Source organism: Pseudorasbora parva, chromosome 13 (genome assembly GCF_024679245.1).
Source record: "Pseudorasbora parva isolate DD20220531a chromosome 13, ASM2467924v1, whole genome shotgun sequence".
Lineage (NCBI taxonomy): Eukaryota > Metazoa > Chordata > Actinopteri > Cypriniformes > Gobionidae > Pseudorasbora > Pseudorasbora parva.
Genome location: NC_090184.1, coordinates 19,166,573 through 19,190,684, shown reverse-complemented (window position 1 = coordinate 19,190,684; position 24,112 = coordinate 19,166,573). Strand labels below are relative to the sequence as shown.

At 37.5% G+C, this 24,112-nt stretch overlaps 3 protein-coding genes across 5 annotated transcripts; all 3 read left to right on the top strand.

Moving 5' to 3' along the window:
* Positions 1-2,981: 2,981 nt before the first annotated feature.
* On the top strand, positions 2,982-5,383 carry cox6a1 (cytochrome c oxidase subunit 6A1). The gene is made up of 3 exons (XM_067412575.1): positions 2,982-3,140; positions 3,482-3,621; positions 5,026-5,383. The coding sequence occupies exons 1-3, from the start codon at positions 3,044-3,046 to the stop codon at positions 5,113-5,115; spliced, it is 327 nt and encodes a 108-aa protein (XP_067268676.1). The 5' UTR covers positions 2,982-3,043; the 3' UTR covers positions 5,116-5,383.
* Positions 5,384-5,782: 399 nt separating this feature from the next.
* hps4 (HPS4 biogenesis of lysosomal organelles complex 3 subunit 2) lies at positions 5,783-20,077 on the top strand. 3 transcript variants are annotated; one of them, XM_067413373.1, is made up of 13 exons: positions 5,783-5,978; positions 6,901-6,942; positions 9,697-9,784; positions 10,238-10,381; positions 10,543-10,650; positions 12,815-12,931; positions 14,794-14,888; positions 15,003-15,075; positions 15,170-15,303; positions 17,476-18,208; positions 18,352-18,478; positions 18,650-18,761; positions 19,331-20,077. In XM_067413373.1, exons 2-13 carry the CDS (start codon positions 6,908-6,910, stop codon positions 19,500-19,502), a joined length of 1,938 nt encoding a protein of 645 aa, XP_067269474.1. In that variant the 5' UTR covers positions 5,783-5,978; positions 6,901-6,907; the 3' UTR covers positions 19,503-20,077. The 3 variants fall into 3 exon arrangements, with proteins under 3 accessions (XP_067269474.1, XP_067269475.1, XP_067269476.1); XM_067413374.1 differs by lacking the exon at positions 6,901-6,942; XM_067413375.1 differs by lacking the exons at positions 5,783-5,978; positions 6,901-6,942 and having other exon boundaries at positions 9,699-9,812.
* A 650-nt stretch (positions 20,078-20,727) lies between these two features.
* si:ch211-170d8.2 (uncharacterized protein LOC571755 homolog) lies at positions 20,728-23,241 on the top strand. Its single transcript, XM_067412573.1, has 3 exons — positions 20,728-21,733; positions 22,281-22,425; positions 22,570-23,241. The coding sequence occupies exons 1-3, from the start codon at positions 21,310-21,312 to the stop codon at positions 22,934-22,936; spliced, it is 936 nt and encodes a 311-aa protein (XP_067268674.1). The 5' UTR covers positions 20,728-21,309; the 3' UTR covers positions 22,937-23,241.
* The last annotated feature ends 871 nt before the right edge of the window (positions 23,242-24,112 follow it).

Sequence of the window (24,112 nt, the reverse complement as noted above, 5' to 3'; positions counted from 1 at the left end):
AATCACTGAAGGGAAGAGTCACCTTTTTAGGTCACCATTATGTGTGCTTTAGTTTTTAATATAAGATTTTTTCTGTGACAAACCAAGAGAAAATCCAAACCAGGTGTTGTTGGTTATGTTGTGACATAAATATAATAAAAGATTGGGCTAAGAATAGTCCCAGTTAACTACATGATGATTATGTCACTATCAAAATATAATGACACCTGAAGACATTTTCTCTGTGCTTGCTTTGCCACAACACGTTTGTTTTTCTAAACACAGTTGAAGCATTCAGGAAAAAAAGAATGTTTTGAAAGTAAAAGTCAAAAGCTCAACTACAGCAAACTAATTACTATAATATGTGAATCAACTTGTTAACAACAGGTGTTCATCACTAATTGTCAATCACCACTCATCATTTAATTATCTAATTTACTTTTAGTTATTTTAACACACTTGAGTCTGGAGTTTGCTGTGTATGCTAAATTATATGAGAAAAGGAGAAATATGCAAATACTTAGTGGGAATTTTCGCATAAATATGCTTGTAACCAATTGCCTTAATATATAATTGTACTTGTAATCACTTATCTATCATGCAGATATGCTAATTAGAATATTACATGGCCAAAACATGTATCATGCACCAGTATTCCTGGTCTAGGAGGAATACAAATGAGTAATGGTCATTTTATGGACCGCCATTATGACGGCCGCCATTTTGAAAATGGAGACTTTCTTGGAGTCAAACTTTGGTAAACTTTTAGTATGTTTTTAAGTACATCTGATACTACTGTAAACCACTGAGAAACCTTTTGTTAGAATTTTTTGGGGGTCAAACCATATTTGCAGCTGACTAACATGCCATATTCGATCTGTGCCACAAAAAACCTTAGATAATGGCATGTAATGACAGTGTAATGTTTAATGAGGATTTGTGCTATTTAAAATATTTATTCTATATTTTATTTGTAGCCTATATTATTCTTAATATTTTATATTACTGTTGCTCTCTGCTATAGGTAATTTTATTTTACATATCTGATTGTAGGCTATATAAGCCTAGCCTAGGCTATTTTTGGCACATTTATGTGTAGTTTATATTGAAGTTCTGATAACTGATACTGTCATATTTTGTGCATAATTGTGTTCATTGTCTTTTGGCAATGTTGGAGGTGGAGCATGTGCACCTTAAAAAGTGTTTTTTTTCTGTTGGAATTGCACTAGTTAAATAACTGGGTTTTCTTAAAGGGACAGTTCACCCAAAACTGACCCACAGTGCAGCCAACATGTAGGTAAAAAATTATATAAATACGGCTCGATTTGTCACACAAACTGATTGTTTTGTGTCTTAAGATATCATGTCGTCATTAGCCACAGAGCTCTTTTTGCATGTGGTCTAAGCATGTATTTTTTTCTCTCTCTCTTGAATAGTTACCCATTCACATGCATTATGACTGGCACACAGCAACGGTTGGAGTTAAAAATCTTCATTTGTGTTCTATTGAAGAAACAAACACACCTACATGTTGTATGCACGGGGGGGGGGGTGTCTAAGCAGATGGGGGGGGTAAGCAGATTAAACTCAAATTTTCTTTTTGGGGTGAACTATCCCTTTAAGTGTGTTTTAAAAATGTTCTAAAGAACGATTCGTGGAATTGAGAAATATAATTGTTTTCAATTTAGAACCGCCACTGCCTTTATCGCTTCTCTCGTGTACGCACTCGGTCTCAACCAGATAATGGTACTGGATAAGTTACTTCAGGTAAAGATTTTACATTTTGAATGAAAAGTTGTCGCCTCAAAGTCTGACTTAAAGGGTCCAGTAGTTCCACGTTATCGTTTATTTTTAGTTTCTGTAAATACCTTATCTACTGTTCTGTTTTAACTAGACTTAAAAAGTATGCGCTAGTCAATTTGTTTTGAGAGCTCTGTGGCGCCACCGGAATTGCTTCAGGACCAGACATGCGCAGTAGCGTTCCAGCGCTTTGTTATTGTTTATGTGCTTGAAATCATAGATATGTATACGATAGAAACAGCCGCTAATGAGGCATCTACGGTATACATATATGCGTCAACGTGCCTGGAGCATTCGAATGAGGCATATGCGTATACAAATTAGAGCTGCGCAATATATCGAAATTATCGAAATAGCGCAAATGTATATTACAATATGCATATCGCAACAGCACGCAATATTTGAATGATTTTATAAGGCTACTTCAACATTGTGAAAAAGTGTATGTTTTTGAAGCTGCGACGCAAAGAAAAGACTGGGCTAAAACGCTTCTGGTAACTTTCAGAAGTAGTAGCGATGCTTTCTTTTCTCAGAAAGAATGTGAAACACAAATGGTATCATTCTCAGTTTTTTAATTTAAATAGATTTTACACACTAATTGCAATATCGTATCTGATATCGAATATCGCATTATTTAACATGGTATCACATATCACATTTTTCTTCAATATCGCACAGCCCTAATACATAGCTATACTTGAAATGGTCTGTCTGTGTGTGTGTGTGTGTGTGTGTGTGTGTGTGTGTGTGTGTGTGTGTGTGTGTGTGTGTGTGTGTGTGTGTGTGTGTGTGTGTGTGTGTGTGTGTGTGTGTGTGTGTGTGTGTGTGTGTGTGTGTGTGTGTGTGTGTGTGTGTGTGTGTGTGTGTGTGTGTGTGTGTGTGTGTGCCCTTGTTTATATTACATTGTGGGGACCAAGTGTCCCCATAAGGATAGTAAACCTGTGATTACCTACATTGTGGGAACCAGCCAACGGTGCCCACTCTTCAAAAGGCTTATAAATCATACAGGATGAGTTTTTTTGAGAAAGTGAAAATGCAGAATGTTTCCTGTGATGGGTAGGTTTAGGTGTAGGGGGATAGAAAATACGGTTTGTACGGTATAAAAACCATTACGTCTATGGAGAATCCCCACAACGATAGTGAACCAGACGTGTCTGATTTAAAGCCGTTGTTTATCCTCCCTGTCGCTAGATGGCGGGCGCGTCAATCTCCAGCACCAGCATTAAAGCTTCTTCCGCCCCTGTATCCCCCAGTCTCCGCGAAAATGGCCGCGATCGGACGATTATCCCAAAAGCTCCTCAAGTCCGCTGCGCTGAACCAAAGCCGTCAGCTTTCGGCTGTAGCTCACGGCGAACAAGCGGGTTAGTAACAACTGTAAACATCTTACAACAGACGCTGTAATAAAAGAGACCAACCGTTACGAACAGCCGTAACGCTACCTTTTGACCTTGCGGATGTGACACGAAAAGGCTGTGTAATGTTGTGTTGTTATTGACACAGATGGTAGTTTGGCATTTCGTTTAACCGTATTTATGGTTATTTAACGAAACCTGAATCAAAGACGTCTGATAACGATGTGTACACCAGATATAACGTTACACCTAAACGACCAGCCTGTCCGCCGGTTGATGTAATATAGAATTGTCTTACACGTGTAAAACAGATTTGTTTACAATGTCTCCTTTCTCATATGTTCATGTAGCCAAGACCTGGAAAATCCTGACGTTTGTGGTGGCTCTCCCGGGAGTCGCGGTGTGCATGTTGAACATGTACCTCAGGTCCCAACACCACCATGAACCGCCGGAGTTTGTTCCCTACAGCCACCTGCGCATCCGCAGCAAGGTGAAAACTCACTTTTCACAAATAAATACACCTTCATACTGGATTAGTGGGTATTTATGTTGTGTCAATAGTTACAGTGAAATCTGGTCATGTACATGGAGTCAGTTTTGTTTTAAATTATTGCAAATAGCGTTACCCCATTTTAAATTGGTCTGGTTATTATATGATTATACATTAACACACTTCCATTGGTCTCAAAAATCAATGTCATTCAAGATCAATGGGTCGTGCAAATGACCTCTACAAGAATAGCCATAGCGTGACATAATGGTAAAAATGTGCATTATTTTTGAAAGCCAAGAAACATAAAATGATTTCTCAAGTAAATGTGAGAGTTGCTGGTTTATCCTGACATTGGAGCTCTGTGGATCGTAATTGAGACCTTAGAGGGCCTCCAGGAATGAGGCTGTGACATCACACACTATAACCATATGCAATGCATACAGCAGTACAGAGAACAGTTGATCTGTTCCTAGTAGCACTGGGAAATCTAGCTAAAATATATATTGATACTTTTCAGCCTTTGATCATCTATATTACTTTATTCCTTATGTTGCACGAGTGCTCACTACTGGTGAAACCCTTGACATTTTTTCAAATGGGACACTAATGCTGCGTTCAAATTTGCCTATTTATACTACATACTAAAAGTATGTACTCTTTTGTGAAGAAAAAGTACATACTTTTGAGTGTGTAGCAGAAGAGTATAAGCTTTGGGACATACTACTTTGTCATTTATAACAGACTCTGTCGCTTCATTACGTACATCCCGTCACCGTTTAAACTGCCCTGTCAATCATCATCACAGTTCAAATCCTCCACATTCAGTTGGAGGAATACCATGTCAGAGAGAAATGTAGTAGCACGTTGATCTGGCATTTGTGGGTATAATGCAGAGACTCTCCTCATGTGTTTGCAGTTTAAATATAATGATGCATTTTATCAAAGTAATAAATCTTTTTTTAAATGGACTGCAGCTTTTAACATTTTGTCGGAACCTCTTTTAATATCTTTTGTTGACAACAGTTTTATAAATGTATTCTGAAATGCATAGCTGCCAGTTATTGGCCAGCTGGCAAGTAGGACCTTTTCAGAGCTATGTAAAAGCAGCCATTTTTTCCTCTAGATTTGTATTTCTATTTTTATCATTAAAATGACAAAATAAACAGGTTGTTGTATAGTCATCATTGAATGGGAAAAGCTGGTCACATATTTATACTAATAAAACAAGTTTTCCTGCATATTTTTAGTAAACCTTTTGAATATATGCAAAATGCCACATGGTGTCTCTTGTTAACCTATTTATGTATTAATAATTAAAGTATATGTTTGATTAAATTTTGTTATTCAAGCAAAACATTTCACTTCTATGCCTCTCTTCTCTCTTCCACACATTTGCATTAGCGTTTCCCATGGGGTGACGGCACCAAGTCGCTCTTCCACAACCCCCACGTCAACGCCCTCCCTGACGGCTACGAGCATCATGATGAGTGAAGGGTGTCAGGAGATCTCCCATAACTCCCCTGCAGGGACCAGAGGGCCCTCTCTATCCTCTCTCTCACATCCCTGGACGTCTGCCCAGGCCTGGACCACTCCTCAGTTTCTTTCAGTTTACATGACGTCTGTCCAGTTTTGTTGATCTTACCTCTGTGCTTTCCACACCAAGTGGAAGTACCATATGGATACAGTTACATTTACTCAAAGGACCATTGTATCACCATGTCAGCTTAAACTGAAAAATAAAAATCTATTAATTAAATTATTAACTGTCTGAAGTTTCATTTTTGGAGGAAGTTGTCGAAGTTTTCATATCCTAAGATGTTTTGCTTGTATTTGAACATAGCATTTAAGTAGCTTTTATAAACATGCCTTAGAACAGTTTATTGGTGGTCCTCTTGAGACAAAACAATAACGGTGACATTTTAATGTCAGTTTAAACAGCTTAAACGGTCACTTTAGTCTGGGACTAGACTTAATCCTTGTTTTTGAATTCGGGGAGTTTAGGGAAAAGTTAAAGGAAATATTTGTAAAAGCTGGTTTAGGGTGTATTCGAACAGTTGACTTTAAAAATACATAATCTATAAAATGAGAATATGGTGCCTTCCCAAAAAAAAAAAAAAAACCCGCTGAAGTGGAGGAAGTTTGTCCCTCTAGGCTTTCCGTACTGACAAGACTCTCTCACATGACTTTACTCTTGTGACACATTCCTTCTCAAATACGAAATATAATGGTTAAATGAAACGAGTTCTTTTTTTAACAGTATGAGTAATTACATGAGCGTGAGTGGGATTCAGTAAGGCAGCTGAAGTTTAATGACATGCGTGAAGTTTATCTGCTCTCCATTCAACACACCGAAGGTGAGTCAAAATACTGTTTGTATCGGTTCTTGTTTGGACCATGAACATCGAGGACCGGTGTGTTTGTCGTCTCATCTGAGTGTTTTATCAGTGACGTTTACACGCAAACAATGTCTTGCATATGATAAACGACTTTTAAAGTAGTTTCTTAATTAAAACAGGTCAGCAACACTAAACCACTAGTGCATGTTCATTATCCACCATGATTTGAGAACGATACAAATAATTTACTCAGTAAAAAAAATGCAAATGTGTTACTAAATATTTACCTATATTTCTTATGTTACTATTGACACTTAAGTGCAGCAATAAATGCTTTACTGTATTTACAGCTAGTATTAAAGGCGGCATGTCTGGCTCTGTATTTTCTCCGTTGACTTTGAAGTAACTACGCAAACCTTGTAAGGCATTAAGAAATCAGAAGTTAAAGTGAAAGCTATGTTTAATTAAACACCTTGTTTTTATGACCTGCAAAAAGTGTACCTTGTACTTTGGAGGCCTAACTGAATGGTACAGATTAATGTTTGCGTTGAAAATGTTGTAAAGTTTAAGAAGCCTAGGAGTATTAGTAGTAGCACATAGTGAACTAGATTACGCTCGTGTGTCTTTCAAAGTAATCAAGTACACGTGCAAAGCAGTTACAGTAACTCGGACAGTTCATTCAATATTGACCCAGACATGCATTTTCACATCCCAATGTTTTATTTATTCATCTATATTTGTATTTTTACATTTTATTACCAAGTTTAAATGGGAAAAAAAAATGTTCCAGATTTTTAATGTGGTCTCAGACCAATTGAAGATCATGCAGTGCTTACGTTTTTCCATGCACATTATTTTCTCCATTTATTCTCCCTTATAAACATAGTTAATCATGATTTGTGGTGTACCAAAGTTAACCAGATTGCTGCTCTCTTAACAGATCACCAATGGCTGCGACTGCAGCTTTGACTGAGTCCAGACGGTGAGAATAACATCCAGTTTATTAGCAGTGTTGGGGAAATGCTTTAAGTAAAAAAAATACACTAAAAAAAGTATTCTGACTGAGTAATTGATATTGCATTGTGTAATTAGGTTACTTTTTGTGTAATACATTTATTTTTATATTTACACATTCATATTTGAGCGCCTTAATTTAAAAAGTAATGCATGTTACGTTTCAGCTTTAGTTAATTTTTTTTTTTTTAAATGCTGAATTAAAATTATCTTCTCCATAACAGTCACTTACACAGACTTTCTCAGGAATAGACAAAAAGCACGAAAGTAGGCATCAAAGCATTACTTTCAGCTTTTAATACAGAGCGTTTTAGAGTTGGTAATATAACCTGTGATGTTTGGTTAGTCTTGAAATTAATTGTTTCTACTATGTATCACTATTTTTTACTCTCATTTTGTTTAAATTCACTTGAGGTTCAGAGTATTTTACTCAATTCCTCAATTCTACAAATAATACCCCATAAAATGAAGAGAAGTTTGTTTGAAATCTTTGCTTATCTTTATATATATATATATATATATATATATATATATATATATATATATATATATATATATATATATATATATATATATATATATATATATATTATATGGTATATCATATGTAGATAAGTATTCACAGCCTATGCTCATTACTTTGTTGAAGCATCTTTGGCACCAATTACAGCCTTAAGTCTTTTTGAGTATGATGCTACCAAGCTTGGCTTATTTTTAGGCAGTTTCTCCCATTCTTCTTTGTATTGTATTTTGTACAGGTTGGATGAGGACTGTCAGTGCACAGCCATTTTCAGATCTCACCAGAGATATTGAAGTCTGGGCTCTGGCTGGGCCACTCAAGGACATTCACAGAGTTGTCCCGGTGATGGGGCCAGGTTATTGGCCAGGTGATGAGTGGTGCCTGGTTTCCTCCAGACATGACGCTTACCATCCAGGCCAAAGAGTTAATTCTTTGTTTAAAAAAATCTGAATTTTGCGTCTCATGGTCTGTCGGTACTTCCGGTGCCTTTTGGCAAACTCCAGGGATGTCATGTGCCATTTAGTCACTTTACCATACAGGCTTGATTGGTGGGGTGCTGCAGCAGAGATGGTTGTTCTTCTGGAAAGTTCTTTGTTTTTCACAGAGAAATGCTGAAGCTCTGTCAGAGTGACTGTCAGGTTCTTGGCCATCTCCCTGACTAAGGACCTTCTCCCCCGATCACTCAATTTGGCAGCTCTAGGAAGAGTCGTGCTGGTTCCAAACTTCTTCCATTTGCAGATGGTGAAGGCCACTGCGCACATTTGGACCTTCAATGCTGCAGAATTTTTTCTGTACCATTCCCCCAGATCTATCTCTCAATACAATACTGGCTACGGACAATTCCTTGGACTTCATGGCTGGGTTTGTGCTCTGACATGCACAGTTAACTGTGGGACCTTATATAGACAGGTGTGTGTCTTTCCAAATAATGTCCAACCAACTAAATTTACCACAGGTGGACTCCAAACTAGTTGTAGAAACATCTCAAGGATGATCAGTGGAAGCAGGATGCACTTGAGCTCAATGTTGAGTGTCATGGCAAAGGCTGTGAATACTTATGTGCATTTTCTTTCTTCCCTTTTTTATATTAAATAAATGAGCAATTTTAGATTTTTAACAAACTTCTTTCACATTGTCATTATGGGGTATTTTTTGTAGAATCAAGGAAAATAATAATAAATGGAATACATTTTTTGAATAAGGCTGTAACATACAAAATGTGGAAAAAGTGAAGCGCTGTGAGTGTGAATACTTTTCGGATGCACAGTAAGATTAAAATATTATTAGATTTGTCTAATTTTAAATAAACACAAAAAAAGAGATTAAAAATTAACTTAAGAAATGTAGTTTTGGTCAGGTTAAATAAATATTTAGTGGTATCTTCCAAAGCTTTTTTTTTTTTTTTTGGCACAATTTTTTCTCTCTGTAGTGTTGATATGGCAACTAGTAAGTACACTAAGATTCGTCATCCTGGCATGAGTGTAAAGTTCTAAACCAAGTGTGTTAACTAAACTAGCTAAGTAGTGTGTTGGTTGTGCCCCACTCAACACCATACTTTCTTGGAACAGATACAATTAAAAAATAGTTAATATATCTGACTGCTTTTGTATTCATTGACGAAAATGTAACCAAGTGCAGTTTTTTCCCCCCATTGTGATACTGAATCAAATTGTTGGCATGATAATCATAATCATAATTGGTTTGAATTGTGAGACCAGTGATAATTCATACCCCTAATAGCTCTAGAGGTCAGGAAATATCCTAAATGATGAATAGTGTTGAATAGGCTGTGTTGGTGCCTAAAAGAACTTCATAGTAAAAATATACTGCAAGGACTGGAAGAGCCTTATCCTTATACGGGTAGCATAATTAGTTTTTGGGGGGAGTAACACAATATTGTTACATTACTTTTAAAGGACCTTTTCCCAACATTGTTTATTGTGTACTTTTTTGTTACAGTGATATTTTGTGTTCTGTACAAAACACAGCTTCTTAATCTGTCTTTAGAAATGCATTCCTTACAATGTGAACCATCAATGAAGTCACTGATAACAGAAAGGTCATTGTTTAGTGTATTATCATACTTTACGTCAATGGAAAACACTTCAGCATCAATTTCTTCAAGTTTTATCAGTAAGACTGGAAGACAAGAAGTTTGGTATAGCAGCTAGTTTTACCATGCATGTTTTGTTATATTTCCAGATGCTGTTTCTTCTTGTACGATAGTTCAAAGGTGCAAGAGGAGGGTGACCTGACTAGAGATGGGATATACTACTTCTATCCTGAGGATGTAAGACATAACACGCTGGCAGTGCTGGGTAGATTACTTACAAATTGTAGTTTTTATTAGATTTTTTTTACTGATTCTAAATTACATGACAAACATTGTAGTTTGTAACATAATCCATTACATTATCAGACTATTTCTTGACTATTTTAGATAGATTACCGTTGACCTAACTCTCTCATTGATTTTGTTTTGTAATTGCAATTTTTTTTAAAGTTCATATATGGTCAAAGAGGTTCAGCTGACAAAAAAAGACATCTGAGTAATAATTCAAATAATAATTCATGTGTTTGTCAGGAGCTGATTTGATATGCAATGTTGAGAAAACACTTCATAAAAATAGGCTTTTTTAGAAAATTTTACTGATAAAAAGAAAATAGTAGGAAGAATCAATGAATTATAAATCATTTATAGCCATTGTGAGAATAAAGTAATCAAGCAAGTGTGCTGTTGCAGACACCGATAGACCAACAGGAGCTGCTTTGTGGACAGCTGGCCGGTGTGTGTCGCTGTGTGTCAGAACTGTCCTCGTCTCCTGTACGCCTGCTTCGCCTGCGTAAAAGCAAATATGCAGTCCGCATGAAGGATAACTTCATCTGGGTAAGAGCAAATTTGTAGTTTTTTGTAACATGGGCTCTGTTAAAAAACCTAGTGTTTTGGTGCTTCCATGGTTTTCGAACAGAGCACTACAGACTTGGGTTTGACTGACTTTTTTGTGGTTTTTACAAGTCTATTGAATGGAATCTTTCTCTGACTTCCAGGCATTAAGCTGTGCGGTTGACATTCCTGACGTCAGTATATGTGACTTCCTAGATCAGCTGATTGCCCTCTTCTGTTTCTACAACGGACCAGTGCGTCAGAGCTACCAGGTGCATCATCACGGTCTACAGTACTCTTATGATTCACAGATTATGATTTAAAGAGGCCATTATTTTGTTTATTTGGTGTACTAGAAAAGGTTAAAATTCTTTAATGGTCAAAAAAACACATTATTTTTCACATGCTGTACATTACAGCACCTCTATTCAGCCAGTCTTTCAGATTGTGTTCCAGTTTCTACAAAACGCTCCTTCCGAAAAGCCTAGTGTGCTCTGATTGGCCCATCGAAAACGTAACGCCACTTACCATAATTGTGAGTTTCAGCTTCCCAGGCTTCTAGAGCAATTATAAATATAAATTGTTATTAATGTTGTTGGTTTTACTGTATCATTTCAAGCAGATTGTCAGATTCTGAATGTTGTCAAGCAAATCAATTGGAACCCACTTTTAGTTTTGGGTATCTAGATTGATACTTTTTAGGTACTGACCTAATTGCCTCGATAATATAGAGTATCGTAAACGTCTTGACATTCGATACCTAAGGGGTTCATCTTGTCAACAGCATGCAGCATGATTGGCTGTGGTGGAGCAGAATCTCATTGAGCCCCATGTTAAAATGCCCTACTTAAAAAAAAAAAAAACATGTTTACAGCCTGGTACAAATTGTTTTTGGTCCTATACGGCTAATTTTGCCCTTCATGACAACATTCATTTTTTTATAACTCATTTGTTTACATTATATAAAGCCTTAAAGTTCTCCATAATTAAGGGCGTGGCCACTTTGAGTGACAAGTGGATAGCTGTTTGTCTGCTGTCTGTTAGTTATCTGGGATTGACTCACGATGACGCGCTGCCAAGATGGCAACGGCCAGCTCGACCCTACTTTACACATAAATTATCTGAAACTCAGCCTCACAGACAAATAAATAGACCTATAGAAAGCTTGAAATATCTATGTTTAAACTAATTCAAATCAAACACAAATACTTTGATTATGTAATCCGTATGGAAGGTGCATTTCCCTATATAGGCGCGCGTTCCCTGCTGCGGAGATGACAAGTCAGCATCGTCAACAATTAAAAATTATGTCTCCATGCTTTTACATTTATAGGCTACTTCTGTCAGTGCTTTAACGGCTAGCTTTATGTGTGCGCTCAAACGCGAGGCAAATATTCCGCCCTCCAGTACCTATACGAGTCTGTAAAGAAAGATGACAAACTGAAAAAATGAAACCAAAGGTTTTTTTAGGTAATATAGTCTTGTTAAAACATAAAAATACATTTGGTTTTGAAAAAAAGTATTGTTCAGGAACCAGTATCGAAGTCAAGGTATCGTATGAATGAGGCATTTATTTAGATCTTTCATATGTACTACTGTAGCGCTTTACACTTATGTCAGGAGTCTCTACTCAACCACCACCAGTGTGCAGCTCCACTTGGATGATGCGACGGCAGCCATAGTACAACGGCCCCAGTGCGCTCACCACACACCAGCGATAGGTGGAGAGGAGAGAGGGTGCCAATAGAGCCAATTCAGTGGATGGGGATTATTGGGAGGCCATGATTGGTAAGGGCCAATCGAGGGAATTTGGACAGGACACTGAGGTTACACCCCTACTCTTTATTAGAAGTGCCATGGGATTTTTAATGACCACAGAGAGTCAGGACTTCGGTTTAACGTCTCATCCGAAGGATCACATTGGTATCGATATAGAACATTTTGAAACAATACCCAGCCCTACCCACTTTGTAAACATGACTTTAGCAGAACGTTTAAACACAGCATCTCAAAAACATGGCCACACAACACACAATTCACCGAAGCCTCGACTTCTTTCTTCGCGTATGTCTATGAGCGAGCATTATGCTAATATTTCAAATTGTGATTTTAGACATTTGTGGAAGTAATATGTGGACTTCAGTTGAGGTGTTTTGGGCAGGTCTGAAACACTGTTCTCTGTTAGCTCGAATAAATCCCTTAATGGGAGACTGTGAACTTTGTAACAGATTTTATACATGCACACACAGATACATTACACACTAAAGGTAAATGAAAACATTGAAGCATCATATGGACTCTTTAACATTATTATATATTTGTTTAACATATACCATGGGGCCCAAACCTTTGAACATACTGTACATATTTTTTTCATAAATTATTACACATTAAAAATGAAACATACATGTTGTGTTTTGCCCTTTTTCACCACAGTTGTTCAGTCGGGAGGAGTTGGCTCTACGATGGGGCAGATATCTGTGTCACCTGCAGGGTGGCTCCACTGAGCTCCACAGCATCTTCAGCTGCCTGAGGACGATTGACTCCACACACGTAAGAACGAGTGGAAGATGTTAAACCTGCTCTTCTTATTATGTTGACAGGTTGCCATGATTCATTCAGTCAGTACCGCAACAGCAAGCGGTACATTAAGTTCCATGTGGAAATGGACTTAGCTTTGTGATGTACTTCTCTACAAAGCTCACTAGTTTGTGGTTATGTATGTTTTTAATGTGCTTCTAGTTTACTGAACAACACTTAAATGGATAGTTCACCCAAAAATATAAATTGTCTTATTATTTAAATTTACCCACCCTCGAGCCAGCTGTATTTGACTTTCTTCATTCAGCCAACCACAATCGGTTATATTTAAAAAAATATCCTGGCTCTTCCAAGCTTTATAAAGACCTGCTGCCACCTACTGGAGGTTTAGTTTCATGTTTAAATATACTTTCCATCATTTCTTATTCGTCTATTCAAAACTACAAATCTCAAAACATTATTTAATGCAGTTGTAATTTTTCAGTGTAAATTATTTAATTTGATTGGTAACAGCCATTATAGTGTCTTTTTTAATTTAATGTATTGATCAAATTTAACAATATAAAATGAAACATAAAGCATAGCCTATATTTAATAAGATTAGGGTAAAATGCCCTTTATAAAAGGTAAAATATCACAAAGCTGTCAAAGCTGGTTGAACACTGGTGAGAATATTGCTTCAGAATAAATATCTACAACACACACATATATACACACACACACAAAAAAAAATATATATATATATTTAATTTATATATATATATATATATACAAGCTCATACAAGTAGAAGACTGATCAGAGATGCAGCCAAGAGGCCCATGATCACTCTGGATGAACTGCAGAGATCTACAGCTGAGGTGGGAGACTCTGTCCATAGGACAACAATCAGTCGTATACTGCACAAATCTGGCCTTTCTGGAAGAGTGGCATTTCTTAAAGATATCCATAAAAAGTGTTGTTTAAAGTTTGCCACAAGCCACCTGGATGACACACCAAACATGTGGAAGAAGTTGCTCTGTTCAGATGAAACCAAAATGTAACTTTTTGGCAACAATGCAAAACGTTATGTTTGGCGTAAAAGCAACACAGCTCATCGCCCTGAACACACCATCCCCACTGTCAAACATGGTGGTGGCAGCATCATGGTTTGGGCCTGCTCTTCTTCAGCAGGGACAGAAAAGATGGTTAAAATTGATGGGAAGATGGATGGAGCCAAATACAGGACCAATCTGGAAGAAAACCTGATGGAGTCTTTAAAAGACCTGAGACTGGGACGGAGATTTGTCTTCCAATAAGACAATGATCCAAAACATAAAGCAAAATCTACAATGGAATGGTTCAAAAATAAACATATCCAGGTGTTAGAATGGCCAAGTCAAAGTCCAGACCTGAATCCAATCGAGAATCTGTGGAAAGAACTGAAAACTGCTGTTCACAAACGCTCTCCATCCAACCTCACTGAGCTCGAGCTGTTCTGCAAGGAGGAATGGGCAAAAATTTCAGTCTCTCGATGTGCAAAACTGATAGAGACATACCCCAAGCGATTTACAGCTGTAATCGCAGCAAAAGGTGGCGCTACAAAGTAATAACTTAAGGGGGCCGAAATGTGGCAAAAGGTCTCAAAGTTCAAGGGGGCCGAATACTTTCGCAAGGCACTGTGTATATGTGTATATATATATATATATATATATATATATATATATATATATATATATATATATATATATATATATATATATATATATATATATATATATATATATATAATATCCTTTCATATTTGAAGGACCTTGCTTTATATGGTTATGTTCATTGTAAAAATGTGTTATTGGCCTATAATACCCTAACTGTGCACTTCTCACTCCTGCATCAGATTGATCATCTGCTGTTGTTGAAGGCTGCCCTCATTCTACAAGCATGTCAGCGATGTCCTCTGGTGCTGGCAGGTTGTATCCTCTACAAGGGCAGGTGAGCTTTCACTGCAGAAGAAATTTAGTTTACTATAAATATAATCCATATTTATAACAAGCATTGATATTTCCTGAGTTCATGTTAATTAGGGGACATTTCTGTGTTATCCAGGGTGGTGAGTACTCAGATGCCTCCTGCACTGACAGTGAAGGTGATGGTGTACGAGACGCAAACTTACAGCCAGGTAGAATCAAGTTCATAGTTATTCCTGATATTGCATATGCGCAACATACGCACAATCTTACATTTGTTGGGTTTCTCCTTATATCTCGATAAAGGATTACCGGGTGATGACGAATGGCCTGAGTTCTTCTGTGGGCTCACCCCCCTCATTCCCAGTCACCACACAGGTGTTCCTGACACCCACTGAACTGCACATGCTCCGTCGCCCCCCGGTGGATAGATCATGCAGGTACAACTCCAAAAAGCATTCAGAACTCTATTTTTAAATTTTCTGGGAAAGGATATACATCAGGGTCATAAATTATTGTGGGACTGTGGCAAAATGCCACTGAAATGAACAAAAATGTTCCCCAAATTCAAGATAAGAGGGCAAAAAAATGTCTGCACAATAAAGTTAACCCTTAAATGCATGACTTTTTCGCCAATCATTATTACATATTAAGGTCTTTAGCGACCCGGATCTATTTCTAACATGGATAGATTTCTACCTGTCGCGATAATATATAAAACTCCTGATATTAGAGTAAAGATTACAGAAGAATAAAAGCAAGCATATTTCGTCACCTTTTGGAGCTTGGAAGGGTTCAGTTTGAGCAGATGTTTTATACCATCATCATATGTCCTCATCAGAATTCGTTTACCGGTACATTCAGCATCTGGTTCATGTTCACGATCTCACGCGTATTCTCTAAAATTATTTTCAACATCTTCGAAATCAATATTTTGATAGCTGACAGCTTCTTTACTAGATCCATCATCAAGTGACGGTGACACTAATATTTGATTGTGTTCAGTATTTGCTCTGCAGGAAATCGCTGGGCCATTTCAAGTTTTGCAGATTATAATTATCATAGTTTATTTTCTGTCTGCAGTAACAGTGAGTGAAACGTCACTTCATCATTGCGTATCAGACATTGCCACCTTGGGGAAAAGCGCTGAATTGCACTTATTTCTTAGATTCATGTATTGTTGTGCAGAAAAAAATATATGTACAATCTTCCACACCTCGGGTCATTAGCAACCCTATACAATTTTTACAAAAAACCTAGTTAAAAAAACGGCATTCAATTATAATTTTGAGGAATACTAAGAAGATTGATGTCTAACTTAAAAAAATTAATGAGGAGGAGGGTAGTGAATGACGTCCCGGGTCACTAAAGACCAGAGGTATGCATTTAAGGGTTAAATATATTATGGCTTTTACAATTAAAATTAAAATGTATGAAAAGTGTTGATCGCAGCATTAGATTTAGATTTCCTCACGTTGCATCAGATTTGGTTTTCCATGTTATTTTGCAGCATTGAGTATTATATCACACATGTTACTGTTGAGCTTATGAATGCAATGGCCAATCAGAGGCTTTCAGATGCGTTATTTATTTGATTGGTAACAGTCTATAGTATTTGACATAAAAGATAAGTTATATTTAATGAAGTAATTCTAAAAATTATGAAATTTCGAAAAAATGTTTGTCCTTTCAATTCCGGGGGGTTAATTATAGAAAAGTTCTAATAGAAAAGAATAGAAAAGTCAATTTCTGACCCTAATATACATTACCATTCAAACATTTAGGGTCAGAAAATAAAAATGTGAAAGTCTCTTATACTCACCAAGGCTGCATTTAATTTGATCAAAAATACAGTAAAAACAGTGATATTGCGAAAACATTATTAAAGCTACACTGTGAGATATTTTCCCCCATCTAGCGGGGAAAAGTATATGACCATCCAGTCAATGTTAGTTTCTGTTCCTGTCAATTCCGATTTTGTTTTAACTCCTACGGTGGCCGATTTAGTCCAAGATTAACATGGCTTCCAGTTAGACCTCGTCCATGAGTGCCATCGAGTGTTAAAACGCGAAAAGCGAAGCTTGATTTACGGGTATGTCCCTCTTTGGCTAATGAACTTTCATGATGGAGGGGCAACATGGCGACCGGCATTCGAACCCCTCACCCATATGTATTTTCAATGGCATATTATAAACTTACGAGAATACTTTATTACTTAAAAGAAGTAAATATAAATTAATGAGCACATGTATTTTTGAAAGACCTAAGTGTTTTTAGCTAAGAATAAACTAAAAAAAAGTTACACAGTGTAACTTTAACAACTAATTTTCAGCATCATAACTCCAGTCTTCAGTGTCACATGATCCTTCAGAAATCATTCTAGTATGCTGATTTGCTGCTCAAATAACATTTTGTATTATCAATATTGAAAATGGTTGTTCTTTTTTTTGTAAACCATTATTATTTTTCCGGGATTATTTGGTAAATAGAACATTTTAGATATAAATCTTTTGTAAGATTATAAATGTTTTTACTCTCACTTGTGATAAATTTTGTGCATCCTTGCTGAATAAAAGTTTATAATTCATATATATATATACTTTCACTCTTAGGTCTCACTGCTATCAACCCCCCTGCCAACCCCTCAAGTCCCGCCTCTTGTCTCGCACTTTATCCGACACCCCAACCACAGATACTGACTCCTCAAGCTTAGACCTCACATGTCCCCCAACATCCTATCAGACGATGCCGTCGTCTCCTCGCTCCTCCCTCTCCGATGAAGCATGTCTCAGCTCCTCTCCCTCACGGGTCAACACTCCCGTTCACTCCAATCTTATGAACCAATCAGAGTATTTCACTCCTGAGTCAAATGACCAACACGTATCTAATGGAACTAACTTGTGTGCAGTAAAAGAAAACATTTTGACCGGGAGTCTGACAAAGCAGAATACAGATGCAAACTCTGAGTCAGAAACCAGAAGCGAAGGTTTAAATTCCAACCAGAGTGAAGAAATAAAAGCCGTCACTAATGGGTATCATGAGAACCACTCTGACCATGACAGCCACATTCAAAGTGAAGAAGATAAACTGGACAATCATGTGAATGGCAATAAGAATGGCAAATTCCAAGGAGAAACAGATGAAGAGACAAAAAAAAAGAGCAAGCAAGTGGAAGGAAGACTCAAGGAGAAACCTGAACCCGCAAGCGCACCTCCACCACATGAGACACTAGTAGACAGCTCTCTAGTGCCTTCATCATTATACCAGCATAGAGTCAGTAAGTTGGTCCTGGCCCTGCTGGTGGAGCCCGAGTTCAACACAGACCCTACGGCCGGAGAAGAAGTGGTGAGAAGCATGTGTGTGTGTGTGTGTGTGTGTGTGTGTGTCTACTGGAAATATTTTGTACATATGAAACTAATAAGAGCAGTCTAAGTTAAACAACATCTTAAATTAATTAAATGTTTTAAAAGCGTCTACTGTTATTGCAGCATCACAGCAGCTTGGCATCACTGAATGGGCTTGAGGCTCACCTGAGGAACACCTCACCAGGGACCCCCGGCCCACCGGGGCCCTACACCTTTGCCCACTATGACTGCATTCAAAACACACTAACTAGTAAGTCCTGTCTCATACATATATAAACGTACACACAGTATCCCAAAGGAAATGATTAATTAATGTAAACATTACTGAGGATCTCTGCCACATGAGTCTAAATGGTGACAGACACAAATGTTTGTGCATTGTATGCATGTTCCTGAAATAGTGACTTTTATTTTGTTCTAGCTAATGTATGTGGGCGCTCCAATGGACCCCAGGATCGTGCCTTTGTGAAGGCCACTGCACTGCTCCATTCACACTTCTCACACTTAGACACACTACAGGAGGCCATTGTCAGGTTAGAGTGTGTTTCACACACATTTTCTCTTGGATTTATTTTCCGTTTCCACCGAAATTACCCAGAACAGTTTGTCCCAGGAACAAACCTGTCGCCGTCTCATTTCCATCGCGGTCTAAAGTACCGTGAAGATTAGGCAAATATAATGATTTGGGACTGTGCGCGACTTTCCAGATCTTGCTGGATTTCATCCTCTGCATATAAGCTTAATAAAGCCTGAAGCTCGTTGTCTGTCCATCGTCACATTTTTTAAGCTACTTTGTTGATTCATATAGCAAACAACTCACTCATTGTACGCACCGCAAAATACTTGCTGGTTGAAATAAAATGCTGCGTGAACTCAACCAATCAGCATGTTCGTCACCCAAGTCCCACCCCCGAAAGTTCCTGAACTTTGAAAAAGTACTTCCTCGCCAGCAGGGATTTTTTGAAGGGGGAACGTTTACCCGGAATTTCATGTGGATCCTTGTCCCTGCGGTGGAAACGTGGTTTATGTAATTATATCTGTATGTGAGTTCAATCAGAAAACATTTCAGTAATGTTAACACTGTTTGTGTGCTGAATTACAGGAACGCTGGTGTGGCAGTGTATGGAACCCGTAGCACAGCCCAGGAGACGTATTTTCTCCAGCAGGGAACACCTGTCAGAAACTCTGGAAGTCCTGATCCTCAGGATAGTGCCTTCTCCCTACCCAGAAAAGCCCGTCAGCGGCTCCTTAAACATGGCGTTAACTTACTTTAGCTGTTTTGTTTTTTAAAGTTTTTAACCCATCTTATATCTCTTTTATTATTTCATAGATATCCACTATATTTATACTATATACTTTCTTATACTGCTCAGAATGTAATTAATGCTTTTTATATAATAGGCTGCTATTTGTTCATTTTGTAATAAAAAAGTAGAGGCTGAAAGTGTAAAATACACTGTCTTGCCAGTAATACTCCACATTTGGGACTAAAATATAGAGGAAGTGTCTCCCTCCTGAGAGACTTGTCTGCTGTAACCCTTTGTTATTTAGAGAACTGAGACCATTCAGTGTTACAAAGCTAGATATGTATAGTTTTTACCTTTTTAAATGTAAATTATGCTTGTGTTAATAAACGCCCTAGTTTGATATTGTTGGGATGGTTATATATTGCAGAAATATATTTATACTACTGTTCAAACGTTTTTACTTTTATTCAGTCAGGACACATTAAATGAATCAGTAGTGGCACTGAAAATATGTAAAGACAATGTTACATAGCTATCTATTGCAAATAAATGCTGTTCATTTATTTTTCCTTCTATTCATAAAAAATCTTGAAAAAAATGCATCACGGTTTCCATTACAAATATTAAACAGAACAGTTTTTTACATTGATAAGAAGAAATGTTTCTTGAGCATTAAATCAGCATATTATAATGATTTCTAAGGGATCGTGTGATACTGAAGACTAAAAATACTGCTTTGCCATCACAGAAATATAATTAAATTTATGTACATTAAACAAAAAACAACAACAACAAAAAAACAAAAACAATATATATATATAACTATATATATATATATATATATATATATATATATATATATATATATATAGAGAGAGAGAGAGAGAGAGAGAGAGACATTTATTTATATATATAAATAATTTTTTTTAATGTAATTTAATTTCTGTGATGGCAAAGATGTTCAATCTTCAGTATATCTAAACCACAATATTATTGTTTTTACCATATTAAAATAAGTGTTTTGTCTATATATTAGATTGGCCACTTTTTATGCAAAATATTTCAGAAAAAAATTGTTATAAAACAATACATGTTCAAAGTAAAGATGTTTAGACACTCTTTGGGTGCCACATGTTTATTTTTGAGAGGAACTACACCTGTGGTGAACCCCTTCTGATAGGACACCTGTGTGAACTTGAGAACTGAGTTTGTACATTTGCTAAACGAAACATTAAAACTGTACCTGGTTAAAAGTAACTTAAACTGTAAAGTTAATTGTGAGAAAAGCAATTTAGTTTGATTGTTTGTTATCTATGCAATTAAATTCATACATAAGCAGGCTATTAATGAATTACAAAGTGTAGCTTAAGTGTCCAAAATACTACTTAGGACCAGAGTGTGTGCATCCAGATGAATGGTTTCTATACTGCATCCAGGAAAGCTGCAGATTACCTCTCTGTCGGCTGTGGAGCTATTGTCAGGGTAGGGCACGTAGAGGAAAGTTTTATGCTTCCCTTGGTCCAAGTTGTTTCTCTTGCAAATGAGCAGCTCGTTGGTGATGGTGCAATGTTCTGTAATGAGGGTCATTAGGAGTGAGAATAAGAATGGACTGAACTGGCAGGGCTCTAGGCGCCTCATTATGCAGACACATTTAAAAGGTCGATGGGGGTGCCGATGGCTGCTTAAGGGTCCCAAACAAAACCAGGGGGAGGAGAGTCAGAAGCCAAAATTCAAATTTCACTGAAGAAACTGAGATTATTGTCAGAGCCGGGAGATTTACCCTTAGTCGTATCGTGGAGAACACGAGACGAGCATCTCCGGAGCGCAATATCATATGTGGATACTTGAGATGGCCACGGTTACGCGCACAAGGGTTCCACTGCTGGTCCTTGCTTTCATGGCCATTACTATAGGGGTACAGTGCCGATCGCTTCGGTCACAGCTTCGCAAGGTGACATCTTTTCAAGGAGAACGTAAAATCCGTATTGTACACGTGCATAGACGGAGCCGTCGCGAACCGGGATTCGAGCACGACCAGTGCGCCCTCCTAAACGCACCGTGGACGGAGAGCACCAGCCCGCTTGGTGACTGGGGCCAGATGTACCGTCTGAAGATATTATCGACGATGAGTGCAAGTCCACGTCGTGCTGTTTTTCCAGAACAGGCCCTCTTCAGATTCGTTAGACGGGTGTATCGGTGTTGTCAAGTGGGGTACCACTGTGGAAGTGTCAAGGGAATACAAGGCGGAAAAATTGGGGGTAAGTAGCTCTCTGTGTCGATAACCTGCTGAAAAACTGATGCTCAACATGGGATGCTGGTGTCCCTACCCATAAAACTCACGAGGAAGTTTTTTCTTTTCTTCGACTAGATAAAACTTCACCAGCTACAGTTTTGATGGTAAAAAGTAAATTAGGTAATTAAATCCCCAAATGAAGTTAAAACAAAAGGCTATAGGAGTTTAAATAAAAGCAGTGTTGTTCAAATTTAGTGAAACAAGAAGAGTACTTTAAGTAGCGTATTGTTAAAGTAACGTTAGCAACAGTATCATCGAGCGATATTATGTAGGCCTAAGGTGCTTTTGACAAAAATTGTCATTATAACTTTTATTTAGTTTAAAAATATACCTCAAAATTACTGTCAGAAATTCGCTTAAAAGGTAATTGAAAGACCAGAAAACCAGCCGTGTCTTTTCAACAGGTTAATACATAATTTGTATAATACTCCATATATTTTACAGTAGGTATGCCTATATTTACTGTGTGACAGCACTGTCTCTAACATAATGTCTTTTTCTGACTTGCGAAGACTCCAACATCGAGTTTCTGCTTGGTGACGATGTGCTGTCAGCGCCGCTGGAGAAGGCGGAAGTTCATTTTCACTTTTCAAACCCCCAAAACCTCAACATCCAACCTGTGCTCCCCTCGCTGGAGAAACGAGGGTTCCCTACTAGGTGAGGCAGAGGAACTTGATAGATGAAGTGAAAATGTTGTTATTAATTAACACTGTTCTCCAAGAAATTACAGATAAAAAAAAAAAGAGTTTCTGAAAAAACGTCTCCGCTAAAAAGTCCGCTATTGTCTCTTCCTCTCTGCAGGTACAGTGTCTGGTTGAGAGATGGTGTTGTGGAGCTGAGAGTAGATATGCTCGCCCTCTTCCAGGCTCTGCAGCTGGTGATCGGAGGATCCAGTAGAGGCCCGAGCCTGATGGAAATGCGTCGGGTGAGGGGCTTGACCAGACCAGGGGTCGTTGTCCAAAAGCAAAGACCCCCATCCCTTCAAGACACAGTGCCTGCATTGTGGGGGGAGGTAAATCAGGGCATTGATGATCCGGCCCCCCTGCAGCCCACTTTAGAGCTGGGACTGGCTTTACACTGCAGCTTAGTGGACCATATTGCACAGCCCTGTCAAAATTATGGTGTACATCTAGAACATGCACCCTTCATCGCTCTGACGTACAGATAGCAAGACCATATTGATCAGGGATTTAAGCAAATACATTTAGAACTGCTTCTGTGTGAAACCAAAGACTGTCAATCCCTAGCGCTCCCCCTTCACAAGTTCTTTGTGGCCATAAAGTCTCCGTCCATTCAGTCCACTAACACCTGGTGTGAATGTTCCCTGGATGGTTCGCTATTTTGTAAGAATTGCTAATGATTCCCATTGTATTGTGACAATGGTGCTTCAGCTCTAGAGAGCTTACTGTAATTCAGAGTGGCCTATGTTATATGGAACACTATGCACTTCAGCATGTAAATTGAATTTATTAAATTATGGGTGTTATTTGTGAGATAAATGTAAATAGTGTATAATTACAGTTCTATATATAAAAACGTTTTTTTGAGTTGTATCTAAGCGTCTAATAGTTTGTTTCTCTCTGTTCATGTTGCAAGTGTATTGTTTTGTCTCAATTCTAGGAGACATTTTGTCTCAACAAGGTGTTGAAAAGGATTGGATTTTAAAAACAGAACCAAATTTAAATACGAAAAAGGTCACACTGACATACTGAACATAAGAACTTACGGTCGGTTTCAGGTAAGAATGAGAATTCAAGAGAATTTTTGTCCCCCAATTTTTTTTTTTTTTTTTTTCGTATGTTGAGCATCCTATGCAAGTTAACTACCGATTCCTGTTCACTGTTGTGTAGTAAATACACTAGGAAATAACTACCAAATGCTTGTAGTTTTGTTTTTGAAGAATTGATAGTTTAATTCAGCAAGGGTGTGTTAAATTGACCAAAAGCAACAGGAAAGTCATTTATAATGTTACAAAGGATTTCTATTTCAAATAAATGCTGCTCTTTGTAACTTTCTATTAAAAATTGCACCAGTTTCCACCAAAAATATTAAGCAGAAAAAACTGTTTTCAATATTGATGATAATAATAATAATAATAAGCAGTAAGGATCATGTGACACTGAAGACTTGAGTAATGATGAGGGAAATTCAGCTTTGTCAACACAGGAATAAATTACGTCACAATATGTTAAAATAGAAAACTGTTATTTAAAATGTTTATAATATTAAACAATATTACTGTTTTTAGTTACATGCTTTAATTAAATAAATTAAGCCTGTTGCTGGGTGAGGCTTCTTTCATAAACATTTAAAATCTTACTGACCCCAAACAGTCATGTTTTAT

What these genes read in the sequence shown, in the direction of transcription:
- cox6a1 (XM_067412575.1), top strand. Translation starts at nt 3,044, where the DNA reads ATGGCCGCGATCGGACGATTATCCCAAAAGCTCCTCAAGTCCGCTGCG. An exon ending in AGCTCACGGCGAACAAGCGG is followed by an intron (nt 3,141 to 3,481) that starts GTTAGTAACAAC and finishes ATGTTCATGTAG; the next exon opens with CCAAGACCTGGAAAATCCTG. An exon ending in ACCTGCGCATCCGCAGCAAG is followed by an intron (nt 3,622 to 5,025) that starts GTGAAAACTCAC and finishes CATTTGCATTAG; the next exon opens with CGTTTCCCATGGGGTGACGG.
- hps4 (XM_067413373.1), top strand. Translation starts at nt 6,908, where the DNA reads ATGGCTGCGACTGCAGCTTTGACTGAGTCCAGACG. An exon ending in GCTTTGACTGAGTCCAGACG is followed by an intron (nt 6,943 to 9,696) that starts GTGAGAATAACA and finishes TTATATTTCCAG; the next exon opens with ATGCTGTTTCTTCTTGTACG. An exon ending in CTACAGGAGGCCATTGTCAG is followed by an intron (nt 18,762 to 19,330) that starts GTTAGAGTGTGT and finishes GCTGAATTACAG; the next exon opens with GAACGCTGGTGTGGCAGTGT.
- si:ch211-170d8.2 (XM_067412573.1), top strand. Translation starts at nt 21,310, where the DNA reads ATGTGGATACTTGAGATGGCCACGGTTACGCGCACAAGGGTTCCACTG. An exon ending in ACAAGGCGGAAAAATTGGGG is followed by an intron (nt 21,734 to 22,280) that starts GTAAGTAGCTCT and finishes TGACTTGCGAAG; the next exon opens with ACTCCAACATCGAGTTTCTG. An exon ending in AAACGAGGGTTCCCTACTAG is followed by an intron (nt 22,426 to 22,569) that starts GTGAGGCAGAGG and finishes TCCTCTCTGCAG; the next exon opens with GTACAGTGTCTGGTTGAGAG.